General features: G+C 38.2%; 1 protein-coding gene across 5 annotated transcripts in view; it reads right to left on the bottom strand.

Moving 5' to 3' along the window:
• Setx (senataxin) overlaps window positions 1-23,594 on the bottom strand; it is a 91,821-nt gene that overhangs the window by 9,924 nt on the left and 58,303 nt on the right. For all 5 annotated transcript variants that reach the window (XM_076845200.2, XM_076845198.2, XM_076845196.2 and 2 more), the window contains 8 exons: window positions 23,414-23,570; window positions 18,125-18,226; window positions 17,911-18,026; window positions 16,799-16,870; window positions 13,901-14,050; window positions 11,823-11,930; window positions 1,954-2,141; window positions 1,101-1,193 (listed from right to left, as the gene is read on the bottom strand). In XM_076845200.2, coding sequence (XP_076701315.1) covers window positions 1,101-1,193; window positions 1,954-2,141; window positions 11,823-11,930; window positions 13,901-14,050; window positions 16,799-16,870; window positions 17,911-18,026; window positions 18,125-18,226; window positions 23,414-23,570 — 986 coding nt within the window. The remainder of the gene's footprint in view (window positions 1-1,100; window positions 1,194-1,953; window positions 2,142-11,822; window positions 11,931-13,900; window positions 14,051-16,798; window positions 16,871-17,910; window positions 18,027-18,124; window positions 18,227-23,413; window positions 23,571-23,594) is intronic.

Genomic DNA, 23,594 nt, shown 5'->3' with positions numbered 1-23,594 from the left:
ACTGGCCATGTACCATGGGGCCAGGAAAATGTCACCTGAAGAGGGTAGATATGGACACTGTGGCCCCAGAGTTGAACATGGGACCCTTGCTGGCCTTTCTGCACTCCCAGCCCACCCCCCAAATTATGTGTTCTCTCACTGGTACACCAGACCCAACACACACCAATACCAAGGGACAAACTTCACCTGCACCGTATGCTTGAGGCTGTCCCGTCTTGTTCTACAAGTCTCAGATAAGAACCCACTATTCTCACTCCCAGTCTTACTATCTAGACAACCCTGTCACCCGGCGATGTCTTCCAACCCCTGAAATCGTCATTTTCTTGGGTTGCTTCCTGGGTCAAGCCTCTCTGGTCAATATTATTCCTATAAGCTGTCAGGGCATTATCTGTAATCTGATAGCTGACTCCTTCTCTGTCTTAACTTCTGTACTGAATGTTTCCCCTTCCCCCTCTTTACCTTAATACCTGCTTCTCATCTGAGGATGGTACCTGCTCTGCAGTCCTTTCTGGCAGAGTGGAAGCTGCATTTCCTACCTCATGTTGGGGAGGCAGTGTTTGTACGTGGGTTAACAAATGCTGCCTCCGGACTATTCCTCCCCTGCTCTCTCATAAGAATCCCTGGCTCCTCTGATATCTCCGCTACTTAGCAATACGACCACTCCTTTCTGCTGTTAGTTACAAATAGCCTGAACATGGTCCCTTATTCCTCACCCCAGATCATTAAAGTATCCCACCCAACTTTTGTCTCTACTTCCTTACTCCCACTCTCACTTTAATTCAAATGAATCTATCTTTCCTTCATGGCATTCAACACTTCTGAAATGACCACTCATCTAGGAGACTGCCCGATTAACATCTGTCTCCCCCTCAGACCACAGCAGCCTCGCAAATGGGCTTGTCTGCTTCACTCACTGCCCCAACTCCACATGTGGCTCCTCAAGTAGGAACATCACCCCTTGACACAGAGAAAGGACAAGCTCTTGACAGTGCTCTGGCACGAGGCGGAGATGTGCATGGGAAACATTTTTAATACAAATCTAAATCAGAATAATGTAGAATTCTGAAACCTTCACGGGGGAATAAAGAAAGAGAACATACTCATTATCCCGTCTTTCTGAACCGTCTCCAACGTCAAACACAAGGTAAGGTTGGAATGGCCAGTCTGATGAACATCGGTTGGTTTCAGTCAGCCTACAGAAAAGCAGTACCATTCAGAATGTAAGTTACAAGTACAAATTTTATTATTATTACCACCAATGTGTGTGTGTGTGTGTGTTTTCAGGAGGGCGCAGGGACTGCAGAAAGTAAGGGAATAAGAGAGACTTTCTGGTAAAACATACAAAATATATTTTACTTCTATTCTAGTGCTAGGAAAAGTGATCATTATTATTTTTTTTGGTGGTGCTGGAGCCTTGTGCATGCAAGGCAAGCACTCTACCATCTGAACTATATCCCAGCCTTAGGCAAAGTGATTTATGTAATCAAAATGTAGAACAATTATGACTGGGAAGTTACTCATAACACTGTAACAAAAAAGCAACCCACATAACACTATGTAGAGTAAGGTTCAGTTTTTTTCCCTCAAAATTTTAAAAGAAAGTAAAAGACATGCACAGAAAGACTGGAGGGCTGGGGGTACAGCTCAGTGGTAGGCGTATAGCCTGAGGCCCTGGGTTCCCGCTCCAGCACCACCACCTCTACCCCCCAACATGAGACTGGAAAGAGAGGCTGAAACACTTTCAGTGATTACTTCTGGGTAGCATAAATATGGGTGAGTTCTCGCCCTTCTCACTTTGTTCAACTGCACTTGATCTAGTCAACATGCTGGCACCAATTATTAGAGGAAATTAATAATAAAAGTTAAGGACAGTTAAATGGCTATTTAAACAATTGAACCTTCAAAAATAAATACACAAAACAAAAAAAAACTTACAAGCAATGGGAAACCCACCTATTTGTTTTCAAACTTCTGTTATAAACATAATTAGAAGGAAAGAGACATATGTCTGGATGCATCCTGTACTGAATAGTGAGCTGTAAAATCGGCAGTCTGCCAATCGTGTTCTGCTCTACTTTCTCTTCCAGCAGTTTGTAGAAGCGAGCCATCATTGACTGGTCATAGCCATACTCCTGTGCTTTCTAAGAGGGGGAGAAATACAGCAATAATTAAAAAAAAATCGTTTGTACTTTTTTCACAATTATAAAAGCAACTACTGAGCTCTAATATGAATATGGCAGTTCAGGTGGTATAAGATTACCAACAATCACAGATTCAGAGAAAGGAGATGTGTCTGTTCTGATTCTCAAAAAGTCTTAAATATAAATTGAGGTGTGTGGGGATGTAGCTCAGCTGGTAGAGTGCTTGCCTCGCACGCACAAGGCCCTGGATTCAATCCCCAGCACCACCAATAAATAAATAAATAAATAAGCTGAGGTACTTTCTCCTTCTTTAGAACACCTACACACTGTTTATGAAAGGGACATGATCTTGGAAATGAATACAACCAGTGCTATTGTGATGTTAACAAAAGCCATCCAAAAAAAATCAATGATGAAGGAAGCCAAGAAATTTAATGCAAATTTTGACAATTATTTCTGGGGTATACCCTTCATTTATAGAATCACTGAATGCCATTACAAGACCCGTATCTTCATTCACTCATGTAGTATGTACTGAACATCTACAATCTAGAGTACTGAGACTGCTAAGGTAAATCAGATCAAGTCTCACAGAACCTACATTCTAGTGGGGGAGCAGACTGCAAACATACTGAAATGATTTCACAAATCAAACACTGAGTTACAACCAGCATTGTGAAAAACCATGATATAAATGACAAATGAAGAAAACTGTCTTAATGTTATCACAGTTAGGCCTTGGGATATAATTTTCAATGACAGCATCATTCAGAATTCTAAAAATCTTCCTGAATGAGGCTGAAGATACTTGCTTTGATGAAGTCTGTGTAAAACTTGAATAAGGCTGTTTTACAACCTATGATACTGAAAAACAAAGCCATACTTCTTAATATATACTTTTTATTTATATATGTTATTTTGAATAAATTTGGGTAATTAAAATTATTATTACCAGAAATTTGACAGTTTCATCTATATCCCCCAAAGATTTTATTTATTTGCATTAACCCCAAATCTAATTTGGAATCTTTGGGAAATGAGAGAAAGAACTTATACAGGATAGCACATCGAACTCGAGGGAAAAAAACTTAAGTCCATTCTACAAAATGACATAGATTTATTTATATATTCTGACATAAAAGAATGTCCCTGGATCTATTTACTGATTGAAAGAAAGCCACTGTGCATAGAACTATCCCACCACACTTAAAACAAAATCCTACATATAAACACACTCAGGCATACAAACCTTATAACCATCTTATACTGTTATTTCAGTGACTTGTTTTACTGTCTGTTATTCACTGGGACAGAAGCTCCAGGAGGGCAGGAATTCTGTCTGTTTTCTTCACTATTAAAACTCCACATCTGAAACAGTGCTGAATTATGCTGGCACTCAACACACACATACTGAAAAGAGTGAGTAAGTGTGCAGAGACTGTCCTCAAAAATCTGGTGAAACACTACTCACAGTAATTAGCCCTGGAAAGAGATGGCTAGAAAGGCATTGTAAGGAAATGAACTTTGTAATAAACTTCCCTCAATAAGCCTGTTCTATTTGTTTGATAATTAAAAAGCACAAATAGATTTTTACCATTCTTGCAGTTTTTATCAACATCAAGGTAGGCAGTCAAGTCAAAACCAACTAACAATTCCTTCTCACTGCATGCTGAGGGCCCTCCGAAAGTAACATCAAGTAATCTCTGGGAGCCCTACATGATATGGGAGAGCTGTGGTAGTGCTCACTCTTCACTCTTCTCCATGAGCAAAGCCGCAGCCGCTCTTCCCATAGACACAGGCTTTTACTCGGAGACAGGTGTGTCTCTGGGCTACTAGCCTGCTCATGTACCTGTGCTCAGATGTCACACAAGGGGTTGTGCTATGCTTTTAAATAATTTGAAGGAAAAAAGCATTACCAAAACCACATGCCAATTATGTCCCAAAATTGAAAAGAAATACTCTGAAAATGACCCATTCCGAAGGATTACAAGGCCACTACTCTTTTATTACTACTCTCATATTTGTATAAATTAAGTATCAGTAAAGAACACACTAAATTTCAAAACTATGGTCTAGGCCTATTCAGATGACCCCAGCCGTCTACTAAACGCCAGCTGTGATGTCCATCCCTGGGAGGCATGTTAGTAGGAGTAAAAAAAAAAGCCTGGATGAACTGCAATGCAGGTACACACTCCCTGTAGGCTGGATCTACAACAAGGAAGATTTCTTTTTCTGTTACCTTCACTTTCAAATGATGTGAGGACATAGCTGTTTTCTTGTTCAATGGAAGAGAGAATTCTAAAATTGAATATGTATCCCCAAATAATCTGTTTATGGTGCTTTCCTCAAATTTGTGCACAATTAAATATATCAGGAAGGCTCGGATTCTTGCACCATAAAGTTTTTTCTTTTATGTTTTAGTGTTTGTGTTATTAAAATATACCAAATATAAGCCGGGCGTGGTGGCGTGTGTCTGTAATCCCAGCGGCTCAGAGGCTGAGGCAGGAGGATAGTGAGTTCAAAGCCAGCCTCGCAACAGTGAGGTGCTAAATCACTCAGTGAGACCCTGTCTCTTAAATAAAATATAAAAAAAAGGGAGCTGCCCAGCCAGACCGGAGCAGGAAGACATGCCAGCCGCCCAGCCAGACCTGAGCAGGAAGGCGCCAGGCGCCCAGCCAGACAGGAGGAGGAAGGCACCAGCCGCCCAGCCAGACTGGAGGAGGAAGTCTGGCCCCGCCCCGAGCGCTAGTCTCCAAGAAGCCCATCAACCCTTAAAACCCATCAAAGTGGGTGTGGCTACCAGCACGATTTCGGCTGATCCAGGTACCCGGTTTCCAACTCCCCCACCCTTAGCTGCGATAACTCAAAATATTTCCCACAAGCTTTTGGGGATTGTAGCTATCAACACAAAACAACAACTGTAGAGGCACCTGGTTTCTACCTCAGAGACTAGAGTAGGGAAGATACAGGTGGAAGCTCATTTCCCTTCACACTGGCTATAACCACCACCCTGAATACAGAGGCTCAAACTAGGAATAGACAACGCTACCTACTGGAAGCAAGGAAAACAGTGTTCTGAGAGACTTTTTTTTTTCCTCTCTTTTTCTTTTCTTCTCTCTCTTCCACAACTTCAGCATATGTGAAACCAAGAACTGTGCATGAACAACTGAATTACCAAAGTAATATAATATAGAGGAATTGCATATACCCCACCTCCCCCCCATTTTTTTTCTGTATTTCTATCTTACCTCCCTTTCCCTTCTCTTATTTCTCTTTTCTTCCTTGTTATTTTTTTTCTTTTTTTTTTTAATTCATATTCTCTCTATCCCACTTTCAATCTCCTAACTTTTGCTATCTATACATAGGGTAACTATCTAAATAGGAGGTTGAGTCTATACATTCTTCCATAAATTACCAGTCGAGTGGTTAGAGTTCTCCAAAGGTGCTAAGTTAGTTTAACCTCATACCCTCACTCCTTTCCCTTTAAGTATAACATCCTTCGTCTGAAATTAAGTTTTCTATATGCCACCAGATATGGTATGCCTTTTATGAAACTAAGGAATATATTCTTAAGTAATAATTAAAACCAATATCTATAGTCTTAGAATCTAACTATAAATGTATTAATAATGAAAACTTGTCCTTAGATAATGTACTGTTGATATTGGGATCTGTTAACATTGTCTTTCTCCGCAAAAGAGGGATTTTGGAGCTATTCAAGAACAATACAAATATATAAGGGGAAAAACATTAGCACAACAGTTTCACAAAGCTAGAAAGAATCATGAGCAGTATGAAAAAACAAGGAAAAAAAGGACCACAAACAATACAGGTCAATTCAACATTAGATGAGGTAATATCTGCAGCTGATGGAATGTCAGACAAAGAGTTCAGGATATACATGCTTCAGATGATCTGGAGTCTCAAGGAAGACATTATTTATCAAATTCAGACAATGAAAAATCACTTTGACAATGAATTACATAAACAAATATAAGAAGCAAAAGATCAACTCTATAGGGAGATAGAGGATATAAAAAACAAACAAACAGAAATCCTGGAAATGCAGGAAACAATAAACCAAATTAAAAACTCAAATGAGAGTATTACCAGCAGAGTAGAACACTTGGAAGATAGAACTTCAGACAACGAAGACAAAGTTTTTCAACTTGAAAAGAACATAGACAGCTCAGCGAGAATGTTAAGAAATCATGAGCAGAACATCCAAGAATTATGGGATAACATCAAGAAACCAAACCTAAGAGTTATTGGGATACAAGAGGGTACAGAGGTCCAAACCAAGGGAATGAGCAATCTATTCAATGAAATAATACTAGAAAACTTCCCAGACTTAAAGAATGAAAAAGAAATCCAAATACTAGAAGCCTACAGGACACCGAATATACAAAATCATAAGAGATCCACACCAAGACACATAATAATGAAGATACCCAGCACACAGAATAAGGAGAGAATCTTAAAAGCCACAAGAGAGAGGAAGCAGATTACATTTAGGGGTAAACCAATCAGGATAACTGCTGATCTTTCAACACAGACTCTGAAAGCTAGAAGATCCTGGAACAACATATTTCAAACGCTGAAAGAAAAAGAGTTCCAATCAAGGATCATGTATCCAGCGAAATTAAGCTTCAGGATTGAAGATGAAATAAAAATCTTCCACGATAAGCAAAAGTTAAAAGAATTTGCAGCTAGAAAAGCAGCTCTTCAAAACATCCTTGGCAAAACATTACAGGAAGAGGAAATGAAAAATAACAATGAAAACCAACAATGGGAGGGAGTACAGTAAAGGAAAAACTAAGCATAGAGGAAAAACAAATCATGTTAAGTATCGTACATAACCAAATATGGCTGGAAATACAAACCATATCTCAATAATAACCCTAAATGTTAATGGCTTAAATGCACCAATCAAAAGACATAGGCTAGTAGAATGGATTAAAAAAAAAGATCCAACAATATGCTGCCTACAGGAGACTCATCTGATAGGAAAAGACATACACAGACTGAAGGTGAAAGGTTGGGAAAAATCATATCACTCATATGGACCCCGGAAGCAAGCAGGGGTGTCCATACTTGAATCAAATAAAATAGACTTTAAGCCAAAGTTAATCAAAAGGGATAAACAAGGACACTACATACTGCTCAAGGGAACCATACACCAACAAGACTTGACGATCATTAATATATATGCCCCAAACAATGGTGCAGCTACGTTCATCAAACAAACTCTTCTCAAGTTCAAGAGTCTAATAGACCACAACACAATAATCATGGGAGATTTTAACACACCTCTCTCACCAATGGACAGATCTTCCAAACAAAAGTTGAATAAAGAAACCATAGAGCTCAATAATACAATTAATAACTCAGACTTAATTGATATATACAGAATATACCACCCAACATCAAGCGGATACACTTTCTTCTCAGCAGCACATGGATCCTTCTCAAAAATAGACCATATATTATGTCACAGGGCAAATCTTAGCAATTACAAAGGAATTGAGATACTACCATGCATTTTATCTGATCATAATGGAATGAAATTGTAAATCAATAATAAAATGAGAAAGGAAAAACCCTACATCACATGGAGATTAAACAATATGCTACTGAATGAACAAAGAGTTACAGAAGACATCAAAGAGGAAATTAAAAAATTCTTAGAGGTAAACGAAAACTCAGACACAACATATGGAAATCTTTGGGACACTATGAAAGCAGTACTAAGAGGAAAATTCATTTCATGGAGTTCATTCCTTAAAAGGAAAAGCCAACAAATAAATGACCTCATACTACACCTCGAAGCCTTAGAAAAAGAAGAACAAATCAGCAGCAAATACAGTAGAAGGCAAGAAATAATTAAAATTAGAGCTGAAATCAATGAAATCGAAACAAAAGAAACAATTGAAAAAATTGACAAAACTAAAAGTTGGTTCTTTGAAAAAATAAATAAGATTGATAGACCACTAGCCACGCTAACAAAGAGAAGAAGAGAGAGAACCCAAATTACTAGCTTACGGGATGAAAAAGGCAACATCACAACAGACAATTCAGAAATACAGAAGATAATTAGAAATTATTTTGAAACCCTAAACTCTAATAAAATAGAAGATAGTGAAGGCATCGATAAATTCCTTGAGACATATGAACTACCCAGATTGAATCAGGAAGATATAAACAACCTAAACAGATCAATATCAAGGGAGGAAATAGAAGAAGCCATCAAAAGACTACCAACCAAGAAAAGCCCAGGACCGGATGGATATACAGCAGAGTTTTACAAGAACTTTAAAGAAGAACTAATACTAATACTCCATAATCTATTTCAGGAGATAGAAAAAGAGGGAGAACTCCCAAATTCATTCTATGAGGCCAATATCACCCTGATTCCCAAACCAGACAAGGACACCTCAAAGAAAGAAAACTACAGACCAATATCCCTAATGAATTTAGATGCAAATATCCTCAATAAAATTCTGGCAAATTGTATACAAAAACATATCAAAAAGATTGTGCATCATGATCAAGTAGGATTCATCCCTGGGATGCAAGGCTGGTTCAATATACGGAAATCAATAAACGTTATTCACATCAATAGACTTAAAGATAAGAACCATATGATCATCTCGATGGACGCAGAAAAAGCATTCGACAAAGTACAGCATCCCTTTATGTTCAAAACATTAGAAAAACTAGGGATAACAGGAACTTACCTCAAAATTATAAAAGCTATATATGCTAAGCCTCAGGCTAGCATCATTCTAAATGAAAAAAAACTGAAGGCATTCCCTCTAAAATCTGGAACAAGACAGGGATGCCCTCTCTCACCACTTCTATTCAATATAGTTCTCAAAACACTGGCCAGAGCAATTAGACAGACGAAAGAAATTAAAGGCATAAAAATAGGAAAAGAAGAACTTAAATTATCACTATTTGCGGATGATATGATCCTATACCTAGAAGACACAAAAGGGTCTACAAAGAAACTACTAGAGCTAATAAATGAATTCAGCAAAGTGGCAGGATATAAAATCAACCTGCATAAATCAAAGGTATTCCTGTATATCAGCGACAAATCTTCTGAACTGGAAATGAGGAAATCCACCCCATTCACAATATCCTCAAAAAAAAAAAAAAAAAAAAAAAAAACTTGGGAATCAACCTAACAAAAGAGGTGAAAGATTTATACAATGAAAACTACAGAACCCTAAAAAGAGAAATAGAAGAAGATCTTAGAAGATGGAAAAATATACCCTGTTCATGGATAGGCAGAACTAACATCATTAAAATGGCGATATTACCAAAAGTTCTCTATAGGTTCAATGCAATGCCAATCAAAATCCCAACGGCATTTCTTGTAGAAATAGATAAAGCAATCATGAAATTCATATGGAAAAATAAAAGACCCAGAATAGCAAAAGCAATTCTAAGCAGGAAGTGTGAATCAGGAGGTGTAGCGATACCAGATTTCAAACTGTACTTCAAAGCAATAGTAACAAAAACAGCATGGTACTGGTACCAAAACAGGCGGGTGGACCAATGGTATAGAATAGAGGACACAGAAACCAATCCACAAAATTACAACTATCTTATATTCGATAAAGGGGCTAAAAGCATGCAATGGAGGAAGGATAGCATCTTCAACAAATGGTGCTGGGAAAACTGGAAATCCATATGCAACAAAATGAAACTGAATCCCCTCCTCTCGCCATGCACAAAAGTTAACTCAAAATGCATCAAGGACCTTGATATCAAATCAGAGACTATGCGTCTGATAGATGAAAAGGTTGGCTCCGATCTACATATTGTGGGGTCGGGCTCCAAATTCCTTAATAGGACACCCATAGCACAAGAGTTAATAACAAGAATCAACAAATGGGACTTACTTAAACTAAAAAGTTTCTTTCTCAGCAAGAGAAACAATAAGAGAGGTAAATAGGGAGCCTACATCATGGGAACAAATTTTTACTCCTCACACTTCAGATAGAGCCCTAATATCTAGAGTATACAAAGAACTCAAAAAATTAAACAATAAGAAAACAAATAACCCAATCAACAAATGGGCCAAAGACCTGAACAGACACTTCTCAGAGGAGGACATACAATCAATCAACAAGTACATGAAAAAATGCTCACCATCTCTAGCAGTCAGAGAAATGCAAATCAAAACCACCCTAAGATACCATCTCACTCCAGTAAGATTGGCAGCCATTATGAAGTCAAACAATAACAAGTGCTGGCGAGGATGTGGGGAAAAGGGTACTCTTGTACATTGCTGGTGGGACTGCAAATTGGTGAGGCCAATATGGAAAGCAGTGTGGAGATTCCTGGGAAAGCTGGGAATGGAACCACCATTTGACCCAGCTATTGCCCTTCTCGGACTATTCCCTGAAGACCTCATAAGAGCGTACTACAGGGATACTGCCACATCGATGTTCATAGCAGCACAATTCACAATAGCTAATCTGTGGAACCAACCCCTATGCCCCTCAATACATGAATGGATAAAAAAAAAAATGGGCATTTATACACAATGGAGTACTATGCAGCACTAAAAAATGACAAAATCATGGAATTTGCAGGGAAATGGATGGCATTAGAGCAGATTATGCTAAGTGAAGCTAGCCAATCCCTAAAAAACAAATGCCAAATGTCTTCTTTGATATAATGAAAGCAACTAAGAACAGAGCAGGGAGGAAGAGCAGGAGGAAAAGATTAACATTAAAAAGAGTCATGAAGTGGGAGGGAAAGAGAGAGAAAAGGGAAATTGCATGGAAATGGAAGGAGACCCTCATTGTTATACAAAATTACATATAAGAGGTTGTGAGGGGAATGGGAAAAAAATAAGGAGAGAAATGAATTACAGTAGATGGGGTAGAGACAGAAGATGGGAGGGGAGGGGAGGGGGGATAGTAGAGGATAGGAAAGGTAGCAGAATACAACAGTTACTATTATGGTATTATGTAAAAATGTGGATGTGTAACCGATGTGATTCTGCAATCTTTGTAATGTTTTGAATAACCAATAAAAAATAAATAAATAAATAAATAAATAAATAAATAAATAAATAAAAGGCTGGGGATGTGGCTCAGTGGTAGAGTGCCCCTGAGTTCAATTCCTGGTACAAAATAAAATAAAATATACCAAATATAGCCCTTAAAGTAGCTGCAGTTTTCCTTTTCCCTGGAACACTGGTACACATGGACTAGTCCATCTAGGATTCCTGTCTCCAATGCTTACGTGCTCTAAACCCCAACCATAATAAGCCCAACAATGGACAAAGGGACCCTAGCAGAGATTTTTACTTATTAAGACTCAGACAAGTACTTACTCTGTTTTCTCATGTCCTACTATATTTTACCACATAATCACCATGCCAATTTTCTATTTTTTGCAAAAAAAATGGGGTATAACCATAATGAGATGCTTAAAAAAAATTGTGTTACTTAAAAATCATTTACTGCTTAACTGTCTTTGGTGCAAGATTAGGATACATAGAATACCTGTGAATATGTGTTAATGCAGTGGTGATGATTATGCAGTGAAATATGGCATCTTCCCTCCATACAAGAGATGACAATCTAAGAAAGAACCACCTTCTGAAAAATCGACGACAAAAATACCCCTTCAGCTTCTGTACAGAACAATGCAACGCACCATGGAAATGACTGTGGGAGGGAGCTGCTTGGGGTCGCCCACCAGGATGAGCTTATTACAGCGGTGAATGAGCGGTGTGAGAGTCTCCACTTCACAAGACTGCCCGGCCTGGATGAAAGCAAAGAGAAGAAGCAGTCTTAGTTACCTTTGCTACTTATTTATCCACCATTCATAAAAGTACCACACCATTTCTATACCAAAGAGAAGGTTTTTTTATGAGAAAACAAAAAAACAGCTGGGCACGTAATCCTAGCAGCTAGGAAGACTGAGGCAGGAGGATCATGAGTTCAAAGCTTCAGCAAGGGCGAGGCACTAAGCAACTCAGTGAGACCCTGTCTCCAAATAAAAATACAAAATTGGGCTGTGATGTGACTCAGTGGTGAAGGGCCCTTGAGTTCAATCCCTGGTACCCCCCAAAAGAAGAAGAAAAAAAAAAAAAAACACAACAGGGGTTGGGGCTCAGTGGTGGAGCGCTTACCTAGCACGGGTAAGGCATTGACTTTATCCTCAGCACCACATAATAAACATATAAATGTTAAAAAAAAAAAAATGAAAACAAAACAACAACAACAAAAATCAAATTTTCTAAGCACAATTAAAACAAAACAACGTATTTTTTGAAATTAGCCACAACAGATACTACTATCACTTGGGAACCAGCAAATTACAAGGTTACGTACGTTCTAGGTTTGTGCTGTTTGTTCCTGTTGGGCATGAAGCTGGGAAAATTTTTTCCCCTCTGAAATTCTTTTAGAACTTTCATCTCTGAAGTTCAAAAGATACACTAGGTGTTGTGTATCTTTCCTCCCTGTCCTCAGTAGGATGCTTCAATCACGACATTCAAGTTTCTCTTTAATCCAGTGGCATTTTCTTCAATTATTTCATAACTTTCACTTTCTCTATTTTTTCATTTTGGCAAATATTGTTTTAAAATTTATTTTTATTTTCTATTTTTTTTGGTTGGGGGGGCACTGGGGATTGAACTCAGGGGCACTCGACCACTGAGCCACATCCCCAGTCCTATTTTTGTATTTTATTTAGAGACAGGGTCTCACTGAGTTGCTTAGCACCTCACTTTTGCTGAGGCTGGCTTTGAACTTGATACAGTTATGACCATAACTGTACATATTTATGGGGTATGATTATTGGATCTTGGATCTTTTGGATCAATTCTCTGTTTCTCATATTCCATATCTTTCCTGACTTTTCATTCTGGAAAATAGCAATTACCCAATAAAGGTATGCTAAATGAAAATAAACTAAGAATAAAGGATGTTAGCTGTAAACACTAAGGCTGAAAGTCACCCGAAGTTATAAATAAGAAAGCCAGAGATGATTTAAAGCACAACGGAGGAAGTATGTAGGTTAGATACAAATAAGTACTTCTAAAGGTAACCAGAGGTTTCAAGTAGGATTTAAAAAGTCATTCAAGGGCTGGGGACGTGGCTCAAGTGGTAGCGCGCTGGTCTGGCATGCGTGCGGCCTGGGTTCCATCCTCAGTACCACATACAAACAAGATGTTGTGTCCGCCGAAAAGTAAAAAAAATAAATATTAAAATTCTCTCTCTCTCTCTCTTAAAAAAAAAAAAAAAAAGAAAGAAGAATTTTAAAAAAATAAATAAAAAGTCACTCAACAGGGATTTTATTAAAAAAACAATCAGGCATCCTTAAAACTGTACTCCCAAACTGGGTGGTGCATGCCCATAATCCCAGTGGCTCAGAAAGCTGAGGCAGGAAGATCACCAAGTCCAAAATCAGCCTCAGCAATTTTGCAAGACCCTAAGCAACTTAGAGTCTTAAAAAAAAAAAAACAAAACAAAAAAAAAAGAGGGCTGGGGATGTGGCTCAATCCTCTGGTACCAAGGGGAAAAAAAAAAAAAAAGAGTATAATCCAATACTGGAAAGGCAGTTTCATTAGAGTGGACCATTAACAGCATATTACAATGTAAGAAAATACACATATAATGGCAAGTAGAAATCAGATGTTAAATATTTTATTAACATCTCAGCACCTACAATTATTTAGGACTCACTCCTCACAGCACAAGTCAAAGCAGTGTGGCCAAATGCTCACTGACCTCGTCAACGATGACACAACTGAAGGGGACACCCCCCTGCCCTCGAAAAGCAGACTCCAGCAGCAAACCACCACTTGTGCTCAAAGTGCAGCAGATGATATGGGACTCCAAAATGATGATGCTCTGTGTTTTCTGTGGACGACCTTGAACCTAAGGGGACAAAGAAGGGTCCATCACTCTCAGTTGTAAATAAACCCTAACCACAATAGGGTTATTTACTATAAACCACCCACTATTTTAATTTGAATATTTTTAAATTTTTAATACTCACTAAAATTTAGGGGACACTTCTGATCTACAAAACAGCAGGACAGCATTCAAGATAATCAGAAGCTACCAAAAAGAACACTGTACTTTGCAGTCTAAGCTCAAAATATGACTTAGGCATAGGTGTATTTTAAAAAATTATTTACAATTTGATTTGGTCAAAGTAGATTACAATGCTTCTTGTAGCCTGATGTATAAAAGCAGGCATCAGCACAAGTAGACATTAAATAATTCTGAGTTGTGAAGCAATTATCTGAATAAAACCAGGATTAGAACTAAGCGCGAATGAACATTTTTCTCTTAGTTTTTAAGTATCTACTATAATATTGTAGCTTTATAAAAGCTAGTACCAACAAAAATGCCTGTGAACCAGGCAATATTTTACTTCCACAGTAAGAAAAACCACCTTGGTCTACCTCTCTGATGAAGGCCAATAGGCACGACACCTCACACTGTATACCAAGTTCCTTTAGCATTCAAGTCAATAAACTGACATTCTTATTAGAGGTTCAGTTTGCCTAATTTGGCTACTTGGAAGTAGCAGCGACTCATCCCATTCGATTTCAAGGTATGTACGTGAGCTTTAGGAACAGGGTGCAAACAGGGCCCTCCAGTGCACACAGGTGAAATACTGTCAGATACTTTTCTTCTCAGCCATTCAGAAAGTATCCTGCCACACACAATTTTAACAGCCCATAGGAAAATGAACTTCATCCTTAAATTTGTAAAGATTAATTTGGGGCTCAGTTTAATTTTTTTGATATTTTTTCTTTTTTTGTTTCAGGTGGACATAATATCTTTATTTTATTTTTATGTGGTGCTGAGAATCAAACCCAGTGCCTCACACTTGCAAGGCAAGCACTCTACCACTGAACCACAACCCAAGTCTTCACATAATTTTTTTTAGTTTAAATAAAGAAATTGTAAATGGAAATATGAATTAAATTGAACTGCTTTTTCTCAGCTCAAAAATACTAACACTAGGAGTTGCTATTGCCCTCTCCCCCTTGAACCTGCTTGACTTGACAGGGCTACATTCTGATGATCACCTGGTTCAGCCTAGCTTCAATTGGTCTAATTTTTATCTAATGTTTTTACATCCAAAAAATACTGAGAAACAGCTATATAGTTAGTTATCTGAACCTGTGAGGTCCACCATTTAGGAAGTCTACCAACTGTGGTCTAAAAATATCTAGCGAAGAAAATGCATCCATACTGAGTATGTACAGGCTTTTCTCCTTGTCATTATTCACTGAAAAATACAGTTGGGTAACTATTTACATAGTATTTACATTATATTAGGTATTATAAGTCATCTATCTATACATGAATGTGCATAGGTTATATACAAGAGCATCCTTAGATTTTAGAGTGTGTGTGTGTGTGTGTGTGTGTGTGTGTGGTGTGTCCTGGAAGATAAGCACAAAGAGCATGCATTAAGCCAAGAACGGGGCGGGGCATCAAGCTGTCCTTATGCCCAGCCCTAACTTAGTGAGGCCCTAAGCAACTTAGACTCCATCCCCCAAAATAAAAAGGGCTGGGGATGTAGCTAAGTGGTAAAATGCCCTTGGGTTCAATCCCAAGTAACCCCCCACCCCCCAAAAAACAAAATTCAAGACAGAGTGAAACTCTAGAGGCCTCACAGTTGCCACCCTTGGCCTAAAACTCACATATGAGGTTTTCTTTCTTTCTAAAGGAAAAAACACCCACATACCTAGATTCATCAACTATTCATTTGGGATAGCAATTATCATAACAATTGTTTTTTGCAGGAGGTAGGAAAGAGAAAGAAGGCACATTCTAAGAGGTATTATTCATATTTATCCAGGTCTAAAAGAGGAAAAAAAAAAAAAAAACAAAAACAAAACAAAAAAACTACAATCACCTCTTTCTTAGAAATATCAGAACGTGCAGGGCATGGTGGCTCATGCCTTTAATCCTAGTGGCTCAGGAGGCCTAGACAGGAGGATCCCAAGTTCAAAAGCCAGCCTCAGGGCTGGAATTGTGGTTCAGTGTTAGAGTACTTGCCTTGTATGTGAAGCACTGGGTTCAATTCTCAGCACAGTGTATAAATAAATGAATAAAATAAAGGTCCATTAAAAAAATAAATAAATAAAGCCAGCCTCAGCAAAAACAAGGCACTAAGCAACTCAGTGAGACCCTGTCTTCTAAATAAAATACAAAACAGGGTGGGCGATGTGGCTCAGTGGTCGAGTGTCCCTGAGTTCAATCCCCTATACCCTCCCCACCCTGGAAAAAAAAAAAATGAAAAGAAATCTCAGAATGTGCAAATTCATTCATTCTTGGGTTAAAGGGAGAAAGGCAGATTACACTATTTTTTTTTTCCAATTCTGTAGGTGTTTGCACAATGAATACTTTTAAAAATACAACTTGAGGGGCTGGGGATGTGGCTCAAGCGGTAGCGCGCTCGCCTGGCATGTGTACGGCCCGGGTTCGATCCTCAGCAACACATATAAACAAAGATGTTGTGTCCGCCAAAAACTGAAAAATAAATATTAAAATTCTCTCTCTCTCTTTGAAAAAAAAATACAACTTGAAAAAAGCCCATAAGTTGTGTGAACTATTTCATAACATGAGAAAACAAGAAAATGCCATAAGTGAAGAATTTACCTCTTTAATTTTAGAAGCAAGTTCTTGCCTTTCTTTTGAAACTCTGGCAATTTTTTCATCTAATTCTTGCCTCTGGAAGAAAATCAGAATGCCATCATTAAAACTAAACTCAGCACATCACAGTGCTTTCCAATGGACTGTTCATATGTGAAAAGAATGAGCCTAAAAATATTTTACCAATGACAAACTTAACCCAGCTTGTTTTCTCTTTACCAGTTAAGTCTGGACCCACTCTTGGCATTGCCGGGCAAGACGCAGTCATGCATGCTATTTGTCTGCTTAGCATTCTACCCCTGGGGCATCATTCCTCCACTCATCTCCAGGTGGTTCAAATGAGGTTGTCAATCACACCCCAACCATTCCTCCAGCCACAAGATGAGCACACAATACAACGCTGGCTGGCAAATCATGGCACCCATTCCCTTAATTACAGGGATTAGACCTGCTTGGCTACCCAGGGACTAATCAGAGTACTTCCTTGGAACTGATGCATAGATGCTGGGAGAGAGACCTTCTCTGGGGTTTCTAAGCTGGGATGGTGGAGCCCAGAGAATGCTGGCACTTGTCTTCTCCTGGAGAAGAAATGGTGACACACAGAGAAAAACAGATCAAGGGGTGGAGAAATAATATCATTTGAGCCTCTGGATCCAGCCATATCTGAAGCTAATCCACTCCTGGATTTCCCAGGTATATGAGCCAATAAATTTTCTTGTTATTTAACCTAATTTGAACTGGGTTTAAGTTACAACTGAATGACACCTAATAAGTTCAGTGTACCTTTAATATAATTTGGCCTATGGGCCAAATTCCATACACCATCTGGTTTTGCACATAAATACAGCACATCCATTTGTTTACACATTATCTATGATGGCTTTCCAAGTACAACAGAGCTCAGTAGCTGCAACAAAGACCAAATGGCTCAAAAAGCCACAAATGTATTTTCTTGCCTGTACAAAAAGCTTGCTAACCCCCGATATAAGGCATAACACTTTTGTATACATCTTTACGTATGAATCATGCCATTTGCCAATAAAATGACATAAAATCCTCATAAACTGTGCATCTCTGAATTATCACTAAAGATCAAGCATTAAGAAATGTCTCCATACCTGTATTTCCCGTCCTCCTCGGCACAGAGCTCGCTGGCGTGAAAGCTCATCAAGCTGATGATCTAGATACTCTTTTCTTCTATGCATCTCCTGAACATGAGAAGGTAAGTCTTTTTCTGAAAAATAGAAAAGAAAAATCACATGTTAATTTGAACAATATCTTTACCACACAAAGGAAACAAAAACACAAGGGTATGCCATATTTAGCACTTACTCATTCTGTGGTTGACTTGGCTGTCCAGACTGAATTTCAGGACCTCATTGTTAATAGACTTTTCTGGACCCAGTCGTACTAAATTAATATCACCACAGTTTCCTGTTGATAAAAATCACAGTTAAAGGGCTGGGGTGTTGGTTCAGTGGTAGAGCACTTGCCTACCATGCATGAGGCACTGGGTTCGATCCTCAGCACCACATATAAAACAAAGATGTTGTGTCCACCGAAAACTAAAAAATAAATATTAAAAATTCTTTTTCTCTCTCTTAAAAAAAAGATATTGTGTCCACCTGAAAAACTAAAAAATAAATATTTTTTTAAAAATCACAGTTAAAGATTAATAAGGACACTATCAATAAATCCCGTCTCCATAAATAATATCTATTTCTAAGCAAATATATTAACAGTCAGAAGGGGGTTAACACAAACTGTTAACTAGGTAGCAGGGGTCACAACAGATTCTCAAATTCAGTGCTGTTTCAGATATTCTTCTCAACAACCCCACAGGGCGAGTACTTATCACTTCTACCTAATAAAAGCCAGCAAGATTACATAAACAGTACACTGCAGAGCTGAGATTATATTATACTAATGCTTTTCAAATTATGTTCTGTGTAACAATCACAACAAAATACTTGGGAAATGGTAAGTTAAAATAAAGCAGTTTTCTTAACCAAAGACTATTTCAAGGATTTTCATGTATGACTATGTATTTGAATTTCCAAAACAATCTTATTTGATAATCAAATCCTTTTTTTGCAGAATACTCAGAAAGGTTTTAAAACTATGCTCCAGGGACTGAGGATGTTAGTTTAGCATGCTCAAGGCCTTGGATTCCATATCCAGTACCACAAAATATAAATAAAACTATGCTTCCTGTTATATTTGAGGGACATAAAATGATGAAAATTTCACAAATGGTAAACATCATATAGCTGGCCAATTTATTAACCAATTTTTATTTCTGGTTACCACATTTTATTATTTTTATTTAAACAGTTCTAAAGGCATCACAGGGATGGGTTAGAGCAACCCTACAGATTCATCAGCACTTTATCCCTACTGATACACCACATAGATGCCTATTCACTGTCCTTCCTAAGTTCCATGAAAATAGGATCTTGTTTTGGTCACTGCCTAAAATAGTGGCTGGTACACAATACACTCAATATATGCTAAGTGAGTACTTTATTTAAATAGCCCATTCTTCTTAATTTGCAGCCACCTTCTCTGGCCAACATTTTCTTGGGGGTTTCAAAACTGCACTTGTTTCACTTGTGTGTCCAGCAGAAAGGGAGATGACATCACCTGGAGGCTCACCTCCTCTATCCAGAAATGCTCCCAAAGCTAAGAGAGATATCATTTGCATGGTGGGGGAGTGTTTGTTTTGCGCTTCAAATCAACATTACTAAGTATGATCTATGTTCTGTAGAATGCAGAGATTTCTAAAATCTTTAATCCTATGAACTCACAAAGTGTCTCCACTGGCAAAACTACCATTCCAATAAAAATATAGAGATTTTGATAATGGGGGCTTGGAATTTAATGCCCATCAGGAAGCAAAAGGACCTGGAAGAAGTAGAGGGATGAAAAAGAAGTGTATCTGTCTTGGTATGGGCTCTACTGGGGAAAAGAAATTTCTTCTGGAACTTTCCAACCACAAGTCTGTGCCACATGTGGATTTAGTTAATAAACACATAATACAGGGACTGATAAAGGGGAGCCAACCATAAACAAACAACAAAGGGAACCAATCAGAAACACAGTTGTGCTTTTTAAAAATGAGAACACAATAAACAAATTTATACCTATCTATATAAAAACCTAACCTAAAGTAGAAAATTATCTTGAAAAACTGGAATTGTTATATATAGGATGAATTCTCTCTTTTCATTTTGTTAGTATTTTATTTTTAGTCTAATTTTTGACATAGGTAGGTTTTTAATGTATTAAATACCTTTAATAATTATAGCTCTATTCAATTTTTCTAAATTTGAGTGAGTTTTGCTAATTCATAAGAATAAATACAAAAAAATCAATTCATTTAAAAAGTCTGAATAGCTTCAGTTCTCAAACTAGAGAAAGATATTATTATTAAAAAAAAAAAAATTATAGGCTGGCTTCACTTATGAACACTACTCTTAAAAGACCTAAACAAAATATTAGCAATTGAGCAATTTGTTAAAAACACTGAAATGCACGAACCAGGCATGGTGGCACAGGCCTATGAACCCAGTGACTCTAGAGGCTGATGCAGAAGGATTGCATGTTTGAGGCTAGACTGGACAACTAAGCAAGACCCTGCTTCCAAATAAAAAAAAAAAAAAAGGGTTGGGGATGGGGTTAAGTGATAGTGCTCTTGGGTTCAAGCTCCATTACAGCATCCCCACACACAAGCTAATACAAGACAAGTTGACCCTATTCTAGGAATCAGATTTTAATATTAGACAAAATAATTTGCCATATTAAGAAATTAAAAACTTCATTATAATTTCAATAGATGTAAAAAAAAAACCATGAAATTAAATCCAACATTTTTAAAAAATACTTTTAGTTGTAGATGGACACAATAACTTTATTTATTTTCATGTGGTGCTGAGGATCGAACCCAGTGTCTCACACATTCTAGGCAAATGCTCTACCACTGAGCAACAACCTCAGCCCAAAATCCAACATTTTTTCAGGGAAAAAACTCTAATAGGACTAGAATTCTTTAACTTGCTCAAGTGTACCTATGAAACCCAGAAGCAAGCATCATATTTAATGGAGCAATGTCCAAGGCATTTCTTTAAAAACACCCAGGACCACTGCAATTAGTGAAAAGTGAAGAAGAAAGCACTAGAGTCAGGCGGGGTGGTGCACACCTGTAATGCCAACAACTGGTGAGGCTGAGGTAGGAAGATCCCAGTGCAAGGTCAGCCTGAGAAACTCAAAGAGATCCTGTCTCAAAATAAAAAATAAAAAAGGACTAGGCGTGTACCTTAATGATAAAGTGCCCCTGGGTTCCACCCCAGTATCAAAAGAGAGAGAAAGTACTGGGGGAAAAAAGTTCTCTTTACTTACAGAAAAGATAATATTTGCTCTCTGATAAGAAATAAAAATATCCAACCTAGACACCTGGCTCATCCTCACCCTGGCCCCTGTGTGCCATTCAACCACAAACATGCCAGGAAGCTTACCCTCAGGCAAGCAGGGAAAGCAAGCTATTACTGAATCACCACATGTGTGCTACGTGGGAACTGTGCTCAGGAGGGCAAGCAAGCACAGCCACTTTTAAGAATCTGACACTATTTAGGAAACGGGAAATGTACAAACACTGCAACCACATTTTCACTTCTAGACAGACACATGTGAAACCCAGAGTATTACCACACCTCTCAAAACAGAAACAAGTTTCATTAGGCAGTATTTATCCTCAGACATTAGGCAGTATTTATCCTTTTCTAGGTATCCCTATGCTGACTTTACAATCCACTAAGTGATCAAAGCCCTGCACACACCAGATCCAATTCTGCATGCTGTGCTGGGAGTGCTCCACTACATTGCACACCGTGCACAGCAGCAGGCATTTCTACACCCACACTGGAGAACATGTGCAAGTACAAGAACAATTACTGCAAAATGAAGTGCGAAATGAAAACTGACAAGAACCTACAATTCTAATCCATGGCTAATGAATAAACTGTGAACCCATACAATGAAGGTAGCCTGTAGCTGTCAATACGAATGACCACAGCTATACATAAAATCACGAATCTAACATGCAAAGGCAAGTTGTAGACTGATGATGTACTGGAAAGTTTTAAGAATAAATGCACTCTGTGTAATAGTAAAAGTGCATGTTATAGAAGAAAAAAGAATATAATCCCTCACAATAAAGATCACATGTCCCACTCTCTCTTGTACTGAGGTGTCCCACGTCATTTCTGGCCAAGAGGAAGTAGAGTTGCTACTAACAGTATCTAGGAACCCTTCTTAAAATATGGCTAGTATACTCCCTTTGTTGCTTTATTGACTCTTTCCTCATGCTTAATAGATGTGATTACTGGAGCTGAGGCATTATTCCTGACCATGAGATGCACTAAAGTGGCCAGACACAATGGAGCAACAAGATAACAAGGAGCCTTGGTCTCTAAAGACTGAACCAGTGATACTAGTACCAAGTCCTCAATTGCCCACTTCTGGGCTTTTGAATTTGAAATTAAAAAAAAAAAAATCTATCATATTTAAGCCACTGTATTTAGATTATTTGCAACTGATTCTAATTCTAATTGATAAAAGGCAATGTCAATTACCCTCAAGGAAAATAAAATTTGGTGGAGAACACAAGGTATTCCACGAGCTTGAGAAAGTAGTATAACATAAAGCCAGGGCAATATCTCTGAAAATGAGTGGTATGAAGAGAGAGTTAAAATTAATTAAAAAAAAGAATTGTACATCTTCATTCAAGTATCCTGAATCATTTGTAGCAATGCTCATCACAATTATGTGCATTTCAACAAAACGTTACTCCTATGGTGCACAGAACATCTCTACACTTCAGCTTCCCCCAGCCAGACACAGAAAGTAGGGCTGTTTGACACCAGCTCCCAGGATGATTCTGAGGACTGCTCACACACAGCAAACATGCAATAACTATGAACTATGATTGTTTTTATTGCTTTCAAAAGCTATTGCTCAACGTCATCCTATCTTCATCAGCCCCCAAGGCCCTAGCTCTTCAGTGAGAGCCTTGACTGAGTGCTGGGCAGTGTTCTGGAGGGGCTACAGTGAACATGCTGGAGCCCCTACCTCATGGACCCTTTACTTCCCAAGGTTCTCTTACCTGATTTTTATTTAGACCTACCTCTGCCTGAGTCCCCTCCTCTCTTATGTCCTGTGGCCAACTCCTAAGTGCTCTTCTGTTTTCATCTTAGATATCATTTCCTCCAAAAGCCCTCCCTAACCCTCAGACAACTGAATCAAGGGTCTCTCAGAGTTGCCGGAAAATATACCATGTTTAAGTCCCATTATAGAAGTTATCACTCTATACTATAATTGCCCATTGACCTCATTATATCGTATGTCACCTTGAAGGTTTCAATGTTGAAACTTCAGTATTTGGCACCATGCCTTCCACAGAGTAAATGCTCAATAAAAAATATGCTAAATGAACCAGCAAGTACATATGGGCAGTGACCCAGGCAGATGTTGTCACCAGGAATAACTGGCTCTTTTTCATTCAAAGTTGCCCACACCAAACACTGAAAACAGAAAACAAATTAAAAACCCATACGATTATCATACCCAAAGGATTCTTCTTGTCTTTGCATTTTTCTTTGAACTCGAGGATGATCTTTTTCATGAGCTCATCAACAGCTGCATTAGAAGGTGCACACACAAGTACACGGTTCTGTTTGATTTTGGCATTGGAGTTTTCATCTGAATGCCCCTTCCTCTGGTTCTACAATTTGCCACAAACCAAACA

The sequence above is a fragment of the Callospermophilus lateralis genome, chromosome 2 (genome assembly GCF_048772815.1).
Source record: "Callospermophilus lateralis isolate mCalLat2 chromosome 2, mCalLat2.hap1, whole genome shotgun sequence".
In the NCBI taxonomy this organism is placed as follows: Eukaryota; Metazoa; Chordata; class Mammalia; order Rodentia; family Sciuridae; genus Callospermophilus; species Callospermophilus lateralis.
The sequence above is the reverse complement of the archived record's forward strand: the minus strand, read 5'-3'. Positions and strand labels throughout refer to the sequence as shown.